Raw genomic sequence first — 20,345 nt, 5'->3', positions numbered from 1 at the left:
CTTAAAGTGCTCATCTGTCATGTTTGAACGTTGCTCTCTCTCTCTCTCTCGCTTTCTCCCCCACCCCCTCAGCTAGGGGCACCCATCCACCTCCCTCCCTCCCTCTCTCCCTCTCTCTCTTTCTCCCCCACCCCCTCAGCTAGAGGCACCCATCCACCCCCCCTCTCTCGCTAGCTGGCTCCCAGTGGCTCAAAGAGACAGGGACAGGGGGGAAATCCCTCTGTGAGCAAACTCACACACACCCCTCCCTCTCTGCCGGCATGAGGGAGGAGGAGCCGGGGAGCTCTAGTCTAGGCAGGCAAGAGGGACAGGGAGCAATCCAGCCATTCTGTGCAATGCACTAACGCAGTCACACACATACTGGTAAGCTCAGTATCGGGAAGAGGGAAGGAGCTCTCCCTGTAATTGACCATGGTTATTGAGCTTTTTTGTGGGGGAGAGACAAGAGTTATTGAGGGTTTTTTTTAGGGGGAGAGCTCTTTCTTTTCTTTTAGGCTGGCGATCACTAAGGAACCCACAATCTACCCGCGATCTACCAGAAATGTCCTGGGGATCTACCGGTAGATACCGATCTACCTGTTGGCCATGCCTGATTTAGCTAAATTACTATTACTTTTTTAAGTTTCAATTTTCAAAAATTTCACAAAAGAAAAATGGAAAAACATAAAAAGAGAAAGATAAGTCAATCTTACAGTAGATATTCTTAGATGAAGATGAATGTTACAATATACATAGTAAAATTGTTTAGAGATCTAAGATATGTCTATAGATATAAATATATAATTCTAATAACATTGGAAAGAAAGTGTTAAAACTAAAAATTCCTATTGATCGATAAGCAATGTTCAAACAATTCAAACTAATACTAGGGTATTTTGTACACAAAATCCTTCGTGTTGGATTGAAATCCCTTATCAATTTATTGTTTTGTTGGCTTCCGTCTAACTCTTTGCTGTTTCAGTTCAACTTACTCCTATTTTTAATCTGTATTTAATTGTTTACCCTCAACTTGGGGTGAAAAAAATATATTTTTCTATCTGTGAAATTCATTCTAGACACAGCCAAATGTTATTATTGGAACTGTGTTTTGTCAAATAGTTACTAAAACATTCCCATTCTTTTTCAACCTTACCTACCGATTTGTTTCATATTAACTCCGTCATTTTAGCGAGTTCCAAGCATTCACATAATTTTAATAGCCATTCCTCTCTTGTTGGTGTAGATTCGTTCTTCCAATATTTCGCTTTTAAGATTCTGGCTGCTGTAACTGCATAAAGAAACAGTCTTTTGGTTTCGTTTAGAATGTTTATTGTTAAAATGCCTACCGTACTAAAAACGCTTCTGGTTTTGTTTTTGTTTTTTGAAATGTATGTTTTAGCATTTTTTAAAAACTCTTCGTAAATCATGTCCTAAATTACTATTACTATGCTTTTTGAAGAAAAGAAAAAGGTGCACTTTTTATATATATAAAAAGAGAGAGAGGAAATACTTGATGAGTTTATTAAAGCAGGACAGTGATCCAAGTAAACGTATAGGTCTATCTATCCTGAAGTTTAAAAGGCAAGTTCCATCTGTCTCCAGGCAATGATAATACTGTAAGCAGGCATGTCCAACAGGTAGATCGTGATCTACTGATAGATCACGGGGTGTTCCTGGTAGATCCTGGTTGATCTCTGGCCCCCCAGCAATCTCCTTAGAAAAAAGCAAAACAAAAGCAAAACAAAAACTTTGGCTTTCAAAAAAAATCCACAACTTTGGCTTCCTGAAAAAGTTCAACAACTTTTGCTTCCCAAAAAAAGCTCAAAAAGTTTGGGTAGATCACTGCTAGTTTTTTTTAACGACAATGGGTAGATCACTGCCAGTTTTTTAATACAGGTAGGTAGCCGTGTTGGTCTGAGTCGAAGCAAAATAAAAAAATTCCTTCAGTAGCACCTTAAAGACCAACTAAGTTTATATTTTGGTATGAGCTTTCGTGTGCATGCACACGAAAGCTCATACCAAAATATAAACTTAGTTGGTCTTTAAGGTGCTACTGAAGGAATTTTTTTAGTTTTTTAATACTGTGAGTAGATCGCAGTCTATTGGGAGTTGGATGTCCCTGTAGCACACTTTCAAGCAGTTTTACCTTACAACTGGTTGGTTTCACCTGTGCTGCCCCTGGGGAGCTTTCAGGCGGAAGATGCTGTGTTTGTGTCCTTTAATGGACTGAACAGAGTGAAGGATTATGAGTTATGGGGGGTGGGAAGTGTGTATATGAATTCAGCAGTGCTTAGTTTATTTATGGGTTGCCATTTTGGGAAATCTGTTAATATTGTTTTATTGATACTAAGTGCCGTATTAATTTGTTCATCCTATAATATGACTTTTGTTGTAATTGTGCTGTTTAGCTATATATTTTTTTAGTTGTTTTGTTAATGGCATTTTGTAGATTGCAATTGTTTCACATGATTTGTTAATTGCTTGGTAAGAATTATGCTGCATTTGTCCTGTTCTGTTCTGTTATTGTAATGTATGGTTTGTAAACCGCTTTACGATTCATTTGAAAGAAAAGCAGCATGGCAATATGTATAATAAAGCAAAGCAAAGCAAACTTGCCAACTTTAAAATAAAAAAAAAATTGATTAATTTAAAAAAATATTTAGTTTTTCTGTTTAAAGTTTTGTAGTCAATTATCAACAACCAACATAAAAACAAGATTCCAAAGAATCTCCTGAACTTCCCTCCTCCACTTTGTGGGTCCTTTTGTTAACCATTTCCTCCTGCATCTTTTATAATAATCCAAATCTTTTACACCTCCATTATATTCAAAATTTAATGCTCAGCTACAAGTTTAATGTAGTTTAATGCTCAACTACAAGTATTATTCCAATCCTACTAACGATCTTTGCTGTTTACAATGGTTTTTAAGATAAATTATAAATTTTTCCCATTTCTTATTTAAAATTTGGTCTTCCTGGTTTCTGATTCTTCCGGTAATTTTTGCCATTTTTGGCATAATCCGTCAACTTAATCTGCCATCCTTCTCTGGTAGAGACTTGGTCTTCTTTCCATCTCTGGGCCATTAACATCTGAGCAATTTTGGGGCATTGTTTAAAAAATTAGCCTCTGTTCCTTGTCATTTCCGCTTCTCTGAATTTTTTTTCCCCATGTCCTGAATAGATTACAAATATGATTCTACATATGTGGAGTTCAGGTTGCCACTGGAAACTGCTTCCTGATGAACACTCTCAGTCTATTTTCCTAACTTCTGTGGGAAGGGTCTAGAGTGACTCTATTGCAGGGGGCGGCAAGGTTTACCTCACCTGGGCCCGTTCACTCCAGTGGAGATTCCTCTGTGGGCCAGATTGCACATGCATGTGAGCGTGCGCGCCTGTGATTTCCGGCATCTGCGTCTGTGCAGGTGTGATTTCCGGTGCACCACACGGGGACTCACTGAGTGGGCGTCTCGGTTCGGGGGTGGCTCGTGGGCCGGTTAAACGACCCCTGTGGGCCGCTTGTGGCCCATGGGCCTTAGGTTGCCGACCCCTGCTCTGTTGTTTAGTGCCAGGCAGGAGAAAGACACTCCACTCCTCTAAATCCTCTGGCTTGTTTGGGAGTCAGGATCTTCCTATACTAAAGGACACAAAGGAGAGCAGTTAGTTCATTTCTTGTAGCAGGAAAAACTCATTTTGCTGTGTCAATCTATTTGCTCATGATTTCATATAGCCTGTAAAAGTTATTTTTTAATGTTTTAAATACTTTATGAAACCAAATACAAACTATTTCTTTTTGTGCTAACTTTATTTATTCCATTAGAAATTAAATAGCAGCATTAGTGTGCTCCCTCAGTTGGAGTGCCAAGTTAAGAGGAATTTGGTTTCAAGTGCTGTGAAGCCGCAGCAGCAAGAGGCTATCCTTCCGCAAATATCCACCAAGAAGTTGCATCAGGTAAGCTGAACAGAGCTTAGTACTACGTTTTTACGTTTTATTGTTGTGGTTAGAAAAGTTACGGAATATCGTGTATGTAGATGCGTGCATCTCATTGTGTCAGAATTTTTTTATAAACATTGACGTTTACCAGGCATTCTTAAGATTTTCAAAATTGCAGGAGGAAATTCTGAGCAGGGCCGGCTCTAAGGGTAGGCTGGGTGGCGCGGGGCGCCAGGGCGTCGGGCCGGCAGGGGGGCGCGGCATGTTGGAGCCGCGCAGCAACCACGCTGCGCGCTGTGCCTGCCCACCAGCCACGGCAAGAAACGGGGCGGGGCAGGGGCGCCGGAGCGATCTGGGCACCACGGCGCCCGGGAGCGCCCGACATGCTTAAGACGGCCCTGATTCTGAGTTCTTTAGTAAATGGAGATCATGTTGATTGTAGAAGGAGCCCTACCTAGCCTGGTAGAAAAGCTCAAGCCTTATATACAGTAACCCTCGCCTCCAAATCCAGGAGGTGGGGCCCTCCTGCAGAAGACAAGAGCACAGACACACACAGAGGGCCCCGAGAGAATGTGGTGGTTGAGACAAACATGGGGTGCTATCTGTAGCCAGGTTTCTGCATGGAACATTGAGCCCTTTTGGCCCACCCTTTTCACTGATAACCTATGTAACAATTTGTTTCCCCCTCTTGGCTAGCCACATCTGGTGGTTATCATCCTCTTGGGCCTGGCTGCCTGTCACTCCCATCCCTTCTACATCCCAGCAGTGGCCAATCCCTCTTGCGTGTTTCAAGAGGCTTCTCGACCCTTAGAATCCATGGAGCCTGAACGAGCAGAGAATGGCAGAGCCCCTGACCCTGAGCACTGGTAGCAATGAAGTCAAGGTCTGTACAGTGGTACCTTGGTTCTCAAACTTAATCCGTTCCGGAAGTCCGTTCCAAAACCAAAGCGTTCCAAAACCGAGGCGCGCTTTCCCATAGAAAGTAATGCAAAATGGATTAATCCGTTCCAGACTTTTAAAAACAACCCCTTAAAACAGCAATTTAACATGAAATTTACTATCTAACGAGACCATTGTTCCATAAAATGAAAGCAATAAACAATGTACTGCAGTCACACAATCAATCCACAGGTCGCTGAACTGGGTTCCACGCAGTCGCAAAAACAAAAGGAAAAGAGCCGCAAAATAAATAGCAAAAACAGACAGACCTCAGCGTAACACACAAAACGGAAGTGTGGCACTCAAAACGGAACATGTTCGACTTCTGGGAAAAGTTCGCAAACCGGAACACTTACTTCCGGGTTTGCAGTGTTTGGGTTCCCAGTTGTTTGAGTACCAAGGCGTTTGAGAACCAAGGTACCACCGTATCTGATCCTGAGGCTAGCAGAAGTGAGATGGAGCTGGGGCGTGAGGAAGGGATCCCTTGCCTCTAGCATAGGAATGTGCAGCCCTGGCCCTCCAGGTGGGAGAGGGGACACACATGCCACCATTACAGTTTGTATCAGGGGGTCCCTCTGCCTCCCATCACTCAGCTTCCAGTTGGATGGAACTGGAGCAGCGGCGGAGCAAGCCGATTGGGCGCCTTGTGCCTGTGGGCACCCATGGGGGCATGGCAGGGCCTCTGAGGAGTCTGCCTGCCTCCTCCCACTCAGCCACCCTACAGCTGAGGGGGAGGCAACGGGCGGAACGTTTGGGCAGCGCGGAGCCTGCGGGTGCTTAAACCACTACGTCACTCCCTGGAGAGATACGTGGCTTGGGTGCGCTGCAGGCCCCTTGGTAAGTGCCGCCTAGCATTTTCCCACCCCCCTCAGTGGGGACACCCAAGGCAGGCCCCTGAACTGGAGTTCTCTGGATAAGTAGTGACATCTTAGCCATAATCACAATTAGCCGTGAGCCTTGCAATCCGTAGGACTACATTGGAGATGAATGTGCACCTGAAGCCGATTCTCAGTGTTGCACTTGTATCAAAGGTGCACTGAAGACTTCGTAAGATACAGGGTTTGGCATGTATATGCTGCTCCCCATTCCCACCCAAGTCTGCACCTGCTTTGGCCACCCTCCCAGCAGAGCTACACCGTAGTGGTGCAAATACAACAGAATGGAGTTGTGCTGGCTTGTACCAAGAGATGCTCTGCTGTCTCAAGAGGTGATGCTGTTGTGGGGTTCCCACCATATCCTACAGTAGGCATCCCCAAACTTCGGCCCTCCAGATGTTTTGGACTACAATTCCCATCTTCCCCAACCACTAGTCCTGTTAGCTAGGGATCATGGGAGTTGTAGGCCAAAACATCTGGAGGGCCGCAGTTTGGGGATACCTGTCCTACAGTCTACTAGCCAGCACTTTTAGAGCACAGGATTATGCTTTGACAGTCCATAGATAGCAAGAGTGATTAAATGTGATTAAATACTTTACAGTCGTCCCTGCAGAGCTGAGGTCTGGTGGATGATGGCACATAGTAGATATTGGTTTGCTCTTGTGTCATAAAAAAGTTCCTTTTTCCCCTTTCTCTGGAACAATTGTTAAAATTTAAATAATGGGTGTTATTTTTAAGCTTTAAATTGTTTTCTTTAATTGGGTAAACTTTCAAGCTGCTTGAAAAAAATTATTGTTAAGACTTGAAGCATGAGGCAAGGAGTGGAGGTAGCAGGAAGAGAAAGAGGAAATCTTTGTTGGGTTTAGAGGCAAGTTTGTGTGTGGCATTTTAAAACTGAAAATCTGACCCCCCAGCAGAGAAATACCAGTTCCTGTCCATACATATGTGCCTATATGCCTACAGATGCAGAAGGCTCTTCATTGCCTTTGTTACAGCTGTCTAAAGATGGCCTCTGTTGTTGTTTTAATCCATGCATCCCCAAACTCGGCCCTCCAGATGTTTTGGGACTACAATTCCCATCATCCCTGACCACAGGTCCTGTTAGCTAGGGATGATGGGAGTTGTAGTCCCAAAACATCTGGAGGGCCGAGTTTGGGGATGCCTGTTTTAATCAGACAAGAATTACTCATTGGAAATTATTTTACTGTAGAGGTGGACTGAGAAAAAGGGGCTTAGATGTATGGGCTTAAGGCAAGTATTTTACAAGGCACTGTATTACTCTTTAGCAGGAAAACAGAGCCCAAGGCCAATCATTTCCTTCAGCTCATCGTGAAAACAGTGCAGTAGTTCTGTCCAGCAAGTCAGAAACAGAAAAAGGCCACAATCTAAAGCTGCCCCTGACTTCAGCAGGTACAAATTTTGAATGCTATTTTTTTCCCCTAACAGAAACAAATTGATGAGGACAAAATTGTGACAAATGCTTGAATGAGACTTGGAGTGGGTAAATATATAAGCTATAAAATTGGGGGGGGGGGGGACAGACACTGGTTCAAACCACATCTCAACTGTGAACTTACTTGCAGATCTCAGGCCAGCCTTTCAGTTTTCCCAGCGCCAATTTGCACTACAGCAGGGGTCAGCAACCTTTTTCAGCCGTGGGCTGGTCCACTGTCCCTCAGACCTTGTGGGCGTCCCCACAAATAAGCCAGAGATGCATTTTAAACAAAAGCACACATTCTACTCATGTAAAAGCACCAGGCAGGTCCCACAAATAAGCCAAAGATGCATTTTAAATAAAAGCACACATTCTACTCATGTAAAAACACACTGATTCCCAGACCGTACGTGGCTCAGATTTAGAAGGCAATTGGGCCAGATCCAGCCCCCGGGCCTTAGTTTGCCTACCCCTGCACTACAGGGATAATAAGAATAGCAATTGCCTACTGAGCTCACTGATGCAGGGACACTAATACTAGTCTCCTCTAACCCGGTGCTCTCCATATGTTTTTATTCTGCAACTTCCAGCAGCCATAGCCAGCATTTTTTGGGAACTGCTTTAAACAGTACCTTCTGAGAGATGGGGGAGAATGAGGAAATGAGTTATTTATTCCCTGCATGATGGTTAAGTTATGTGAATGCAGAGAAGAGAAGTCCAGGCCAGGAAGATAGTGCCATCGGCTCTTGAAATTGGTCTATCAATATTATGTACAATCTGTTTGAGTTAGTATTTAAATGGTGAGCTGCTTTGGGTTCCTTGGCAGAATATATAAATAAACACAATATCCAGTATTCAGTGTTTGATTTTTGTCTCCCAATCAGAAGCCTTGAAACATTTTAAGAGCCAGCTAACAACGTATGAACAACGGGAGATTAAGGAATATAGAGAGCTGTGGTTTCTTGGATTGGGAGCTAAAAAGATTGAAGGCTATCCTGATGCAGAGAACAACAGTTCCTATGATGATGATCATGGCTCCTACAAAAAGGTAAGAGGCTGAAAGTGCCGTATTGCTTTGGCATCTGTGACTATGGAAACAATGCACAACTATTGGTGTTCATCTTGTGTGAGAGCTGTCCATTGAGAGGAAGTGAAGAGTAATTTTCTCATTCCGTTTCATAAATCCTGGCTCAGAAATAAGAATCTTGGGGACTCATAATGCTCACCTCAAAGATGAGATGAGCATTTACAGCCCCAAATTCTTCTTCAGCTTGGATTTTGATCTAGAAGGAGAAGGAAGATTTTGGTCTGAGCCAGAGTCTTTATTTTAATCCCTGTGATCCTTCTACCCACGTGTCACTGGATGGTGAATGCATGGAACATGTACTTGTGTTTTGTTCATGGAATCACTGAATCCCAGAATTGTAGAGTTTGAAGGGACCCCGGGGGTCATCTAGTCCAGCCCTCTGCAATGCAGGAATCTCAGCTAAAGTATCCATGACTTATGGCCATCCAACCTCTTCTTAAAAACTTTAAAGGAAGGAGAGTCCATCACCTCCCAAGGGACTCCGTTCCACTGTCAAACAGCTCTCACCGCCAGAAAATTCTTTCTGTTGTTTTGTCGGAATTTACTTTGTTTAACTTGAAGCCATTGGTTCTAGTCCTACCCACCAGAGCTAGAGAAAACAAGCTCGCTCCATCTTCCATGTGACAGCTCTTGAGATATTTGAAGATGGCTATCATATCTCCTCTTGACCTCCTCTTATCCAGGCCCAATTCCCTCAACCGTTCCTCATATGGCTTGGATTCCAGACCCTTGATCATCCTAGTCGCCCTCCTCTGCACACGTTCCAGCTTGTCAATGTCCTTCTTAAATTGTGGTGATCAGAACTGGACACTGTACTCTAGGTGGGGTCTGACCAAGGCAGAATAGAGTGGGACTATTACTTTCCTTGATCCTGACACTAGACGTCTGTTAATGCAGTCTAGAATAGCATTCGCTGCTGCATTGCACCGTTGATTCATGTTCAGCTTGTGATCTACTAGGACCCTAGGTCCTTTTAGCACCAGAGATACAAGGGCACGTACTACTTTTGCTTTCCACTTTTTGTCACCTTGTATAGGTTCTAAGTGATCATATCGCATACAGATATGAAATACTGGCTGTTATTGGGAAAGGGTCATTTGGGCATGTTGTGAAGTGCTTGGACCACAAGACAGGTGAAAAAGTAGCAGTGAAAATAATAAGGAACAAAAAGAGGTACGGTATGTCAAAAGTTTTATAAACTTTATCAAAATACCACAATGTTAGATATTAGTTGAATAGAAAGACATTTTTTAATTTTTTTAATTTAATTGTGATTTGTTTTATTTTTTTAGCAGAAGATAGGAGTGGTTTTAATTAGTGTTTAGTCAGAAAAGCAGTACAGTGGTACCTCGGTTTACAAACTTAATCCGTTCTGGAAGTCTGTTCTTAAACTGAAACTGTTCTTAAACTGAAGTGCGCTTTCCCTAATGAGGCCTCCCACTGCCGGTGCCCTTCCACCATTCGGATTCTGTTCTTATACCGAGGTAAAGTTCGCAAACTGGGACACTACTTCTGGTTTTGCGGAGTTCGTAAACCGAATCATTCGTAAACAGGACTGTTCTTAAACCGAGGTAAAAAGGTAAAGGTACCCCTGACCGTTAGGTCCAGTTGTGGATGACTCTGGAGTTGCAGCGCTCATCTCACTCTATAGGTCAAAGTACCACTGCACAAATTTTTCAGCTAACAAGAAATTGCAGAAAATATTGTTACAGCTTTCTGACTAAACAAACAAAATTCATATTCAGGTTTTCAAAATTGTAAGTTATTTTGAGGGCTATATCTTTTAATTCTATAGTTTTTTATTAATTTTCCTGTTTTACATTTTAGAATATTCATTTAAACAACCTTAAAATATCAGTGGCTTCCCTTCCTCCCTTTCCATGGTTCATTTTGCATGACATAATTCCCTGGATATTTTACATAAACTAAACCATTCAGTATTCCATTATTACAGCCATCAAAGCTTATTTGCCCTGTCAAATTTATCTTAACGCTGCCAAACTTTTCAAGTGTATACAATTTCTCCCCCGTATATTCAATAAACATTTTCCAATCTTCTTTCAACGTATGTCCTTCTTGTTCTCTTGGTGTGAAGATCTTGAGGAGGTTTCTAACTGCTGGACATGGTTAGAAGCCCCTTTTGGACTTCACACTAAACACATGAAGAACACACATAGTGCACATGGGACAAGCCCTCTTGTGATCAGACAAGTATAGAAACATCACATTCAGCTTTGCATTTTGTGTAGTGTGCCTGCACTAAGAGTAGTTACAGGTAGGTAGCCATGTTGGTCTGCTGTAGTCGAAACAAAATAAAAAAAATCCTTCCAGTAGCACCTTAGAGACCAACTAAGTTTGTCATTGGTATGAGCTTTCATGTGCATGCACACTTCTTCAGATACACTGAAACAGAAGTCACCAGAAGACCCTATGTATAGTCAGAGGGTAGGGAGGGGTATTACTCAGAAGGGTGGCGGGAATGAGTGATTGGCTGATAGGTGTGGTAAACCTGTTGACTGTTAACGACTGTGGTCTTACAGGAAAAAGCAAGGGGTGAGATGGCCAAAAATAGCATTATCATGTATAATGAGATAAGAATCCAATGTCTCTATTCAGACCAGGTCTCTCCATGGTTTTAAGTTTGGTAATAAGTTGCAATTCAGCAACCTCTCTTTCCAGTCTGTTTCTGAAAATTTTCTGTAATAAGACAGCTACTTTGAGATCTTGTACAGAATGCCCTGGGAGATTGAAGTGTCCTCCTACTGGTTTCTCTGTCTTGTGATTCCTGATGTCAGATTTATGTCCATTTATCCTTTGGCGTAGGGTTTGGCCTGTTTGTCCAATATAGAGAGCTGAAGGGCACTAAGAGTAATTTGTCATAAGTGAATGAATGAATAATTTTATTACGGTCGAGGACCAGCTTTTGAAAACACATTTGGGAGAACAATCCCAAAGTACAAGACATATTGTCATAAGTGCTGTTTTCAACAACACACGGGAATGATCTAGCTTCTGGCATCAGCTTGTGTAAAAAAAATGAAAACCAAAACCCTTCTGTTGCACTTAGATTTCATAATCAAGCCTTGGTAGAAGTCAGCATCCTCAGTGCTCTACGGCAAAAGGATGAGGACAACGCTCACAATGTCGTCCACATGAAAGAATATTTTTACTTCCGTAATCATTTCTGCATTTCCTTTGAACTTTTAGGGTAAGACAACTTTTCCTTATCTATAATAGCAATTATGTAAACCGTTGTGTGTATTCATGCCTAAATTAGAGATGGGGGTATGGGAGGGGAAGCAATAGCTAAGTATTCACATTTCTGTTCCACAAGCATAGGCATCTCTCTAAGCAGTATAATGGAGATCTGATCTTTTAAATTTTTAAAAAAATCTTTATTAATTTTAAAATAAGTATAAAACAAAACAAAACATCCAACTAAAATACAAACCAACTGAAAATACAGATAAACAATCATGTACGTTTCCAGCATACTTTATTTTGTCTTCTACTGCATCATTTTTCCTGCTTTGTACATTTTCATATTCATATTCATATCTTCTTTACAATTCGACTTCCCCTTCTCCTCCTCCCTGGCTTCAAATTTGTTCACATCTCTGCTGCTTCCAATACTTTCCTTCTGGGAGTTCTACAAGAAATATTGTTTTTAACCCAAGCTCTTTTACATATATTCCAAATTTTTCCCAATTATTTTTGAATTTTTTATTCGAGCCACCCCTTATTGAATGGAGATCTGATCATTGATCTGTATCAAGTTGCATATTGCGGATCTGCTTATAATTTTTGAACGTATGAAACTGCCTTATATGGAGCCTGATCATTCAGGCATCATTCATTGTGCCCATCCCAAGGGAGTAGCCCATTGAATGCCCCTTGATCCATGGGATCCGCGGGGAACAGGCCCAAATGTGAGTCCCAGTTATTAGCAAGATTCATAATAGTGAATCTTTAAAATGAATACACATGCACACACACGAGAATGATTTGAAATTGATACTGGAGATTTTTAAGCAGAGGTTGGATGGCCATCTGACATAGGTGCTTTTGTCAGGATTCCTGCATTGCACTAAATTCCTACATTGCACACTTCCAGCTCCACGATTCTACAATTCTATTCTTTTAAATAACCATAATGAAAGATTGTGGTTTTCTGTCATCTGAGGACCCTTTCTATAATAATTTATTATTTATACCCCGCCCATCTGGCTGGGCTTCCCCAGCCATTCTGGGCGGCTTCCAACCGAATATTAAAAACAGTACAGCATCAAACATTAAAAACTTCCCTAAAAACTTCAGTTGTTTTCTAAAAGTAAAATAATTGCTTATTGCCTTGACATCTGCTGGGAGGGTGTTTCACAGAACTCAAGGTGTTCTGGTACAGTTTGCTGTGGTATGGTAGAACTAATTTCCTACCAGGAAGATTTGTATGGTGTTCCAGTGTTGTACACCTTGGAAGTGATTTTTTTTTTAATGAAACTTTCAAAGTATTTACAGCCACGGGCTCCTTTGGAAGGAAGATCAAGGTGAAAATTTAATAAATAAATTATATAAAAATCAGAAGTCATTAAGGGAACCTACCCAGGCATTTGAGCAACTTTGATGCATGGTAACCTGCCCAATTCAGTTTTCACTCCACCCATCATTGCTCAGCGGCTGCCATCAGAGATGCTGAAACTTTTATGATGTAACTAGATAGCCATACAGTGGTGCCTCACTAGACGAATTTAATTCGTTCCATGGGTCTTTTCTTATAAAGAAAAATTCGTCTAGCGAATCCCATAGGAATGCATAGGAATTTTTTTTGGAATTTTTCTTTTTTGCCCATAGGAACGCATTAATTGAATATCAATCCATTTCTATGGGAAATCGCGATTCGCTAGACAAATTTTTCGTAAAACGAATTCGTCTAGCGAGGCAACCTCCGCTAGAAAAAACCTTTCGTTAAGCGGAAATTTCGTTAAGCAGGGCATTCGTTAAGCGAGGCACCACTGTACTTTTGTTCTGAAGGATGTAAATATTCTGACATGGTCTTGGACTTTAAGTGCCTTGTGTGCAGATTTTATCCATTCAGTCTTGGACTTTAAGTGCCTTGGAAAATGTGTGTTCAGATTTTATCCTTTCAGTCAGAAGTAGTAAATAAAGTAATATATTTTTTTCTGCCGTTTAAATTTCTTCACAGTATAATGTGTAAATGCTTTTCGTTTTTCTCATCCCACAGTATAAATTTGTATGAACTAATCAAGAAAAATAATTTCCAAGGTTTTACGCTGGGTTTGATTCGTAGATTCACCCTGTGCATATTAAGATGCTTACAGTTGTTGTACACAGAAAAGATTATTCACTGTGATCTAAAGCCTGTAAGTACAGCCATTTTTTATATATCATTGCAGATTTTGTATAATGAAGCATAGTCCAAGTCTTTAGACAAGACAAAAAAATATTGTTTCCAAAATTACATTACAGTACATTCTTTTTCTCTCCTTCACTTAAGATCTTCTGGGTACCTTGTCAGTGACTAATTTTTAACTCTCATGCACATTATGGATTGTTATTTACACCAAGGAGTAGAAAAAAATATGTAAACCCCCCCCCAAACTGTGTTGTTTCATATTCTGTGTATTCTACTGCAAAATGGAGGTTAAGTCTGTGGCATTTCAGTATTCCCGTGTGTGTGTGTGTGTGTGTGTGTGTGTGTGTGTGTGATGAGTTCATTTCAATGAATGGGGTCAGTTAGGTCAAAACAAGATTGGACATTATGTGTGTATCTGCATTTAACATGCACTTTAAAAAAAATACAAATAGTAGGTGCTGGGGGTGATAATTGCTGGAAGCAGCAAAGGGGAGTTTAACCCTTATCTTCTTGATTTCTATCCTGGCCAAAAAAAATGCACCTCTGAAACTGCTATTTGCATTGGAAGGAAAACTCCCATTGTCACTATTTAATGTCATGTCTAGCTTGCAACTCGGACCTCAATGAAAGTTAAAGGGAGTGATGAAACAATGAGGTATAGATGACTCTCATATGGTTAAGCGTTTAACATCACAATAGCTGTTTTATGTTGATGCAGCAGTGATGTTTGGAAAGCTTTAACCATTCAGTGAATTTTCCAAATCACTGAGTGTCATATGACCAAATATATAGACCAAAGCATTAGCTTATTTCAGTTTCCTCTAGTACAGGCTCCTAATTAAGGCCTGTTTTCTATGAGACACCATCTATATAAAAGCACTTTCCCTTGTAATTGGTATGCTGCCATCCTTTTGTTGTTTAGTCGTTTAGTCGTGTCTGACTCCTCATGACCCCATGGACCATAGCACGCCAGGCACTCCTGTCTTGCACTGCCTCCCGCAGTTTGGTCAAACTCATGTTCGTAGCTTTGAGAACACTGTCCAACCATCTTGTCCTCTGTCATCCCCTTCTCCTAGTGCCCTCCATCTTTCCCAACATCAGGGTCTTTTCCAGGGAGTCTTCTCTTCTCATGAGGTGACCAAATTACTGGAGCCTCAGAATGGATAGGTTTGATCTTCTTGCAGTCCATGGGACTCTCAAGAGTCTCCTCCAGCACCATAATTCAAAAGCATCAATTCTTCGGCGATCAGCCTTCTTCATGGTCCAGCTCTCACTTCCATACATCACTAGTGGGACAACCATAGCTTTAACTATACGGACCTTTGTTGGCAAGGTGATATCTCTGCTTTTTAAGATGCTGTCTAGGTTTGTCATTGCTTTTCTCCCAAGAAGCAGGCGTCTTTTAATACCATCTGCAATGATCATGGAGCCCAAGACAGTAAAATCTCTCACAGCCTCCAAATGAGGGTGAATGAGGAGAGCGCAAAAGATGGTCTGAAGCTGCCATCCTTAGCCTGGCTTAAATGTGCCATTCGGTGTATAAAAAAAATGTATATTTGCTCATGCAGAGTTCTATATGCTCAATGTTAGAGAACTGAGATCTGAAGTGGGTGGAAATGACCCCCATCAAGGGAGGCATTTTTGATTCCTTCCCAGATTGGCCCAGCAGGTTTATGTGGCCCCTCTATAGGTATGCAACAGTTGATTCCCTTTCTGGGGCTAATTTTCATGGCTCCTAGGGAACATGATAAAGTCTCAGGGAGGCATTTTCTCAGTGTGGCTGACTAACCAGCCCTTCTGAGCTAAGCATTCCAAGGTGCTAGGGAATGGTCAATACTTCTTCAGAATGTAGCCATGAGAGCAAAATGGCAACCTATAATTTATAAGCATTGTTTGAGTTCTTGCGGATATATCAGCAAATGAATGACCTTTGCGTTCCTATATGAACACTTCATCCACAAAATAAGTCACACCTAAAGGAGAAGGTCAAAGATGCTGGGATTTCTCACCAGACCCCACCATATATTTGCAGGCGGGTTGTTTTTTCCTGTAAAAATGTTTTTGCCGTTAGTTTGCTAACCTGATAGGTGTGTGTTGATATTTTCTCTCCCCCTTCTTCGCTTTCCCTCCTTTTAGGAGAACATATTAATAAACCAACCCCAGCCTGGGCAGGTTTCATTTAAAGTTATCGACTTTGGATCAAGCTGCTATGAACACCAAAGAGGTTTGCAGAAAAGCCAAGTAGATGTAATTTTCTTTATTAGATTTCTTAATTTTTGATTTATTTCCTTATGTACTTCATACTTCACATCTTCAGTATGAAATTTATAATCTTGGGGCAGCTCATGGGGGCGTTAGAAACATAGGCACAATGAATTTTTCAAATAGTTTTTTGAAGTAAAAAGGGAAATCAACACTGGCCTCTGTCCCTCTTTCCTTCCCTCCCTCCTCTGATGCCCTTTCACATCTCTGCCTCCCAAAGGCTCGCATGGCTGTTTGTTGCAGCAACCCTGGCTACAAGCTCCTCAGCTGAATGGTGTCTCTGGGGCTGGCTCTGGGGCGGCGGGGAGTGCCGGGAGCTGAGGCGGCCTTGGAGTAAGTAAGTAAGCAAGCAAGTGGGCCAGGGTGCCCAGCCGGCCAGTCCGCAAGCCCTTGCAGTTGGGAATGGAGAAACTAGTGGGATGCCTGGCAAGCAGGTGGCCTTTCTTGTGCTTACTGTGTGCAAGACCTGCCTGGGAGCTGTGTTCCCGGTGCTGAAGGGGAGTTTTCCCACCATACAGGCCAGGCAGCGCCCACTGCTGCCTCCCCAGGTGAGTAAGGTGCTGGCTTCATGTTCACCTTTGGCCAGTCTCTGTTGGGCCCCTGAGGCTGGGGGCATCCTCTTCCCAAACTCCTGGGGGGACAGTGTGAGGAGGCACATCTCTTTGGGGTGGATAGGGCAGCGGAGAGCCCAGGGTCGGTGGGGGCTGCTGCCCAGAGGACTCCCCGAGAGAGGGGAGAGGAGGCTGAGGGAACACTCCACAAGGGAGGGTGTTCAAAAAGGGGTGAGAGGCTGCCAGCTCTGCAGTCAAGGGGCTCCTGAGCCCCACAGGGGTGCCGCAGAAAGAACGTAGTTGGTCAAGAGAGCCGTGGACCCAAAAAGGTTGAAAACCTGTGAGCTAGAATATGAACTTTTGCTATATTGATAGTGCAACACAGGGGTCCCCAAACTAAGGCCCGGGGGCCGGATGCAGCCCAATCACCTTCTAAATCCAGCCCATGGACAGTCCGGGAATCAGCATGTTTTTACATGAGTAGAATGTGTCCTTTTATTTAAAATGCATCTCTGGGTTATTTGTGGGGCCTGCCTGGTGTTTTTACATGATTAGAATGTGTCCTTTTATTTAAAATGCATCTCTGGGTTATTTGTGGGGTATAGGAATTCATTCTTTTTTTTTCAAAATAAAGTCCCCCCCCCCACAAGGTCTGAGGGACAGTGGACTGAAAAAGTTTGCTGATCCCTGGTTCAACACACTATCTTCTAGAAAAGTATATATAAATAAATAGACTGCAGAAAGAATGTAGTTGGTCAAGGGAGCCTTGGACTCAAAAAGGTTGGAAACCTCTGGACTCAAAAAGGTTGGAAACCTCAAAATGATGGGAGTTAAGAAAGGAGCTTAGGGGCTTGCATTGAGGAGAGGATTGGTGGCAATGGAAGAGGAGATAATTTATGTATCCAGTGTTTTTCCCCCTGTCTTTTTATTCCAGTGTATACATATGTCCAGAGTCGATTTTATCGTTCCCCAGAAGTGATTCTTGGTCACCCCTATGCAACCCCTATTGACATGTGGAGCCTAGGGTGCATTATGGCTGAACTCTACACAGGGTACCCACTTTTTCCTGGAGAGAATGAAGTGGAGCAGCTTGCATGCATTATGGAGGTAACTTCTGATTTTAATATTAGCAGGTGTGCAGAAACAACCCAGGCTTTAAAGAACAAGTTTAGCTATACACAAGAACTTGCGCATGCTCACAAAGGGGATTTCTTTCTTTCTTGCAACATCGCAAGTAGTTTTTGAAACTCCTCTAAGATTTGTCTCACAAAGTTCCACTTTATTCCTTACTAGTTCGGCTTCACCTGGAAAACTGTGCACTTTTAGAAGGATATGTAGATGTTGGGAGTGTTCAGAGCAGGACAACAAATGTGGAAGGTTGAAAGAAGGTTGGGCTGATTTCCCCTGGAGAAGACAAGGCTGAGGTGATAGCATTCTTCAGATATCTGAAAGGGTTTTACATGGAAAACAAGCAAGGACTTGTCGCCTGCTACTCCAGAAGGCAAGATTAGGTCTAGTGGACTTAAGGTACAGGAGGGCAGATCTCAGGAGAAACTTCTTAATGGTAACAGCATTTGGCAATGGGAACAATTACCTTGAGAGGTGCTGCAGTCTCCCTAAATGGAGGTCTTTGGAGGCTGGACAGCCATCTGTGAGAGATGCTTTCGGGATTTCCTGCAAAAAGCCAGGGGGTGGGACAATATGAATCAGATGGCATGCAGAGGTTTACTTTTCCAGAGACACAACCCCATGGAAGTGTGGTCACAGTTCATACCGTCCCCAACAATCTGCAGCGCCCCAATACTCTGAACCTGCCTTCTGTGCTCCAAGTCATGGGTGTCCTTCCAGGCATACACATCCTTTACACGCAATGCTACTTCTCCTCCTTTCTGTCTGATCCATGCCTTTTGAATAGGTTATCAGCCTCATCTCACCAGGTTTCAGTCATGCTTGTTCACATGAAACGAAGGTATCTCTTTCATTACCGGTACCTGTGCATTTTATCCGTGCTCCTCTGTTAAAGTCTGAGGAATTCAGTGTGTCCAACAAAAATGATGTCTACTACAAACATTTTAAACAACTTAGCTAGTGTTTGTCTCAGAAGATGCACACACACACACAAAATTGTTTTCTGTACAAAATATGTCCTTATGAAATAAAATGTTGCATTGCAAAAATGGCTTGCATATAAGTGGCATTACAGTGGCATTAGAGTGTCTGTAAAATGTTTAATATCCGCACAGGAACTCATACAACCCAGAACACAAAGACCAAAATATCACCTAGTGACGGGAAATTGAAATGTGGGATAATAACATAGACCTGTTGGGTGTTTCAAGGATTACAAGAAGATTATGTGTGTGAAGTGATTTAAACACTCTAACTCCCAAGTATTAAAAGCCCCTTTAGGGGCTTTTAGCATGCAACAGGCCCATAGAGTTGACCCAGAAAAAGGAGGGCAGCACTCTTTGCGAAGAATATGAAACTCAAAATGTACCATTTAACACAGGCATAGGCAACCTTGGCTCTCCAGATGTTTTAGAACTACAACTCCCATGATCTCTAGCTAACAGGGCCAGAGGTCAGGGATCATGGGAGTTGTAGTCCCAAAACATCTGGAGAGCCAAGGTTGCCTATGCCTGATTTAACAGATACACTCTCATTTGATTATAAAAGTCAGTTTCTAAATTGGGTTAGATGTGTACAGAGATTTTATTAGTTCCAGCCCAGTTTTTTAAGATAGTTTTGAACTTTATTTCTGTCTTCTGATACATTAGTTCTCCCTCCCAGTTTTGTCCCAGGCATAACTTTCATTTTTTAATCATTGATAACAGTGTTTTGAAGAGTATCAGATCCAGTACAGGTAGAAATCTCCAGTTAGATTGGAACTATTGATGAGTTCCTCAGAACCCTTATTTTTTTACTTTTTGTGGTATCCCCGCCCCCTGCCACTTTTCAGCTGACTGCAATAAAATAAAAAAGAGCCCAGCCATCCTATCAACATGTCCTTCATGTTAAAGGTGCAAGACCATTAATTTGTTATATACTTAACAGAGCTGCTCTTCAGGCTGACTTTTTGTGTGTGTGTTAAAGATACTAGGTCTTCCACCAGCTGATTTCATTCAGAGTGCATCAAGAAGACGGACGTTCTTTGGTAAGTCCTTTGCTGTTATTGACTTACTCGCATAGTGCCCATCATTATGGTGGATAGGGCATTTGTGGAAGAAAGACCTTCATATTGTATTGCGCAATGCATATTTATATGCTCTAGATACACACCCCAGCTTCTCGAGTGGCAGAGATTTCAAGGCTGCCGCCTTTGGTTTCGTTTCCTTGGAATTAAGAGCTCAGTGCAGACTAGGGATTGGTCTTGCAGCTTGTCCACATTCATTTAGTGCTCGTTGTTCTTATCATGCCATCTGGGTTTGTGCTGATGCTTAGCCTGCTTTTGCAGTTTGGGCTCGGACTATAGTGGGCATGTTGGCTCTGTTGCCAAGCTTTGGTCTGTCGAGACGGAAAATATCAAGCCTTAGCTTGAAAATGTTCCAGCTGATGTCAACTCTAATGCAAATAATCTGCCCATACAGCACACAAAAATGGCACAGAGAAGAAGAATGGTGTTTGTTTTTAAAACTTTCTATATTATATGTTCCATAATATTATATGCAGTTGCTTTATTCAAGTCAGTTTCTAAATTAAGAAACACACCAAACGTAACCAGCTGAACAAGAATAAAACTCTTCAATGTATGTAACCAAATAATGTGAATATATATGGTTATATGCAAATTAAGAGTGACCAAGCGGGTTATGGGTGTCTGACCATAAAAATAAGGAATTGGTTTTTATGGCAAAATGCACTTCCAACTGAATAGGGTGGATCCCAACATTACAGCATTGGACATCCCTGTTCTAAA

General features: G+C 42.1%; 1 protein-coding gene across 1 annotated transcript in view; it reads left to right on the top strand.

Annotated features, from left to right (window-relative positions):
- DYRK4 (dual specificity tyrosine phosphorylation regulated kinase 4) overlaps positions 1–20,345 on the top strand; it is a 38,930-nt gene that overhangs the window by 11,932 nt on the left and 6,653 nt on the right. The window contains exons 7-15 of the mRNA XM_088669989.1: positions 3,796–3,927; positions 7,010–7,133; positions 8,043–8,206; positions 9,282–9,418; positions 11,313–11,453; positions 13,485–13,623; positions 15,753–15,840; positions 17,364–17,536; positions 19,523–19,583. Coding sequence (XP_088526115.1) covers positions 3,796–3,927; positions 7,010–7,133; positions 8,043–8,206; positions 9,282–9,418; positions 11,313–11,453; positions 13,485–13,623; positions 15,753–15,840; positions 17,364–17,536; positions 19,523–19,583 — 1,159 coding nt within the window. The remainder of the gene's footprint in view (positions 1–3,795; positions 3,928–7,009; positions 7,134–8,042; positions 8,207–9,281; positions 9,419–11,312; positions 11,454–13,484; positions 13,624–15,752; positions 15,841–17,363; positions 17,537–19,522; positions 19,584–20,345) is intronic.

This window comes from Zootoca vivipara, chromosome 5 (genome assembly GCF_965207765.1).
Source record: "Zootoca vivipara chromosome 5, rZooViv2.hap1.1, whole genome shotgun sequence".
Classification (NCBI taxonomy): Eukaryota; Metazoa; Chordata; class Lepidosauria; order Squamata; family Lacertidae; genus Zootoca; species Zootoca vivipara.
The sequence above is the reverse complement of the archived record's forward strand: the minus strand, read 5'-3'. Positions and strand labels throughout refer to the sequence as shown.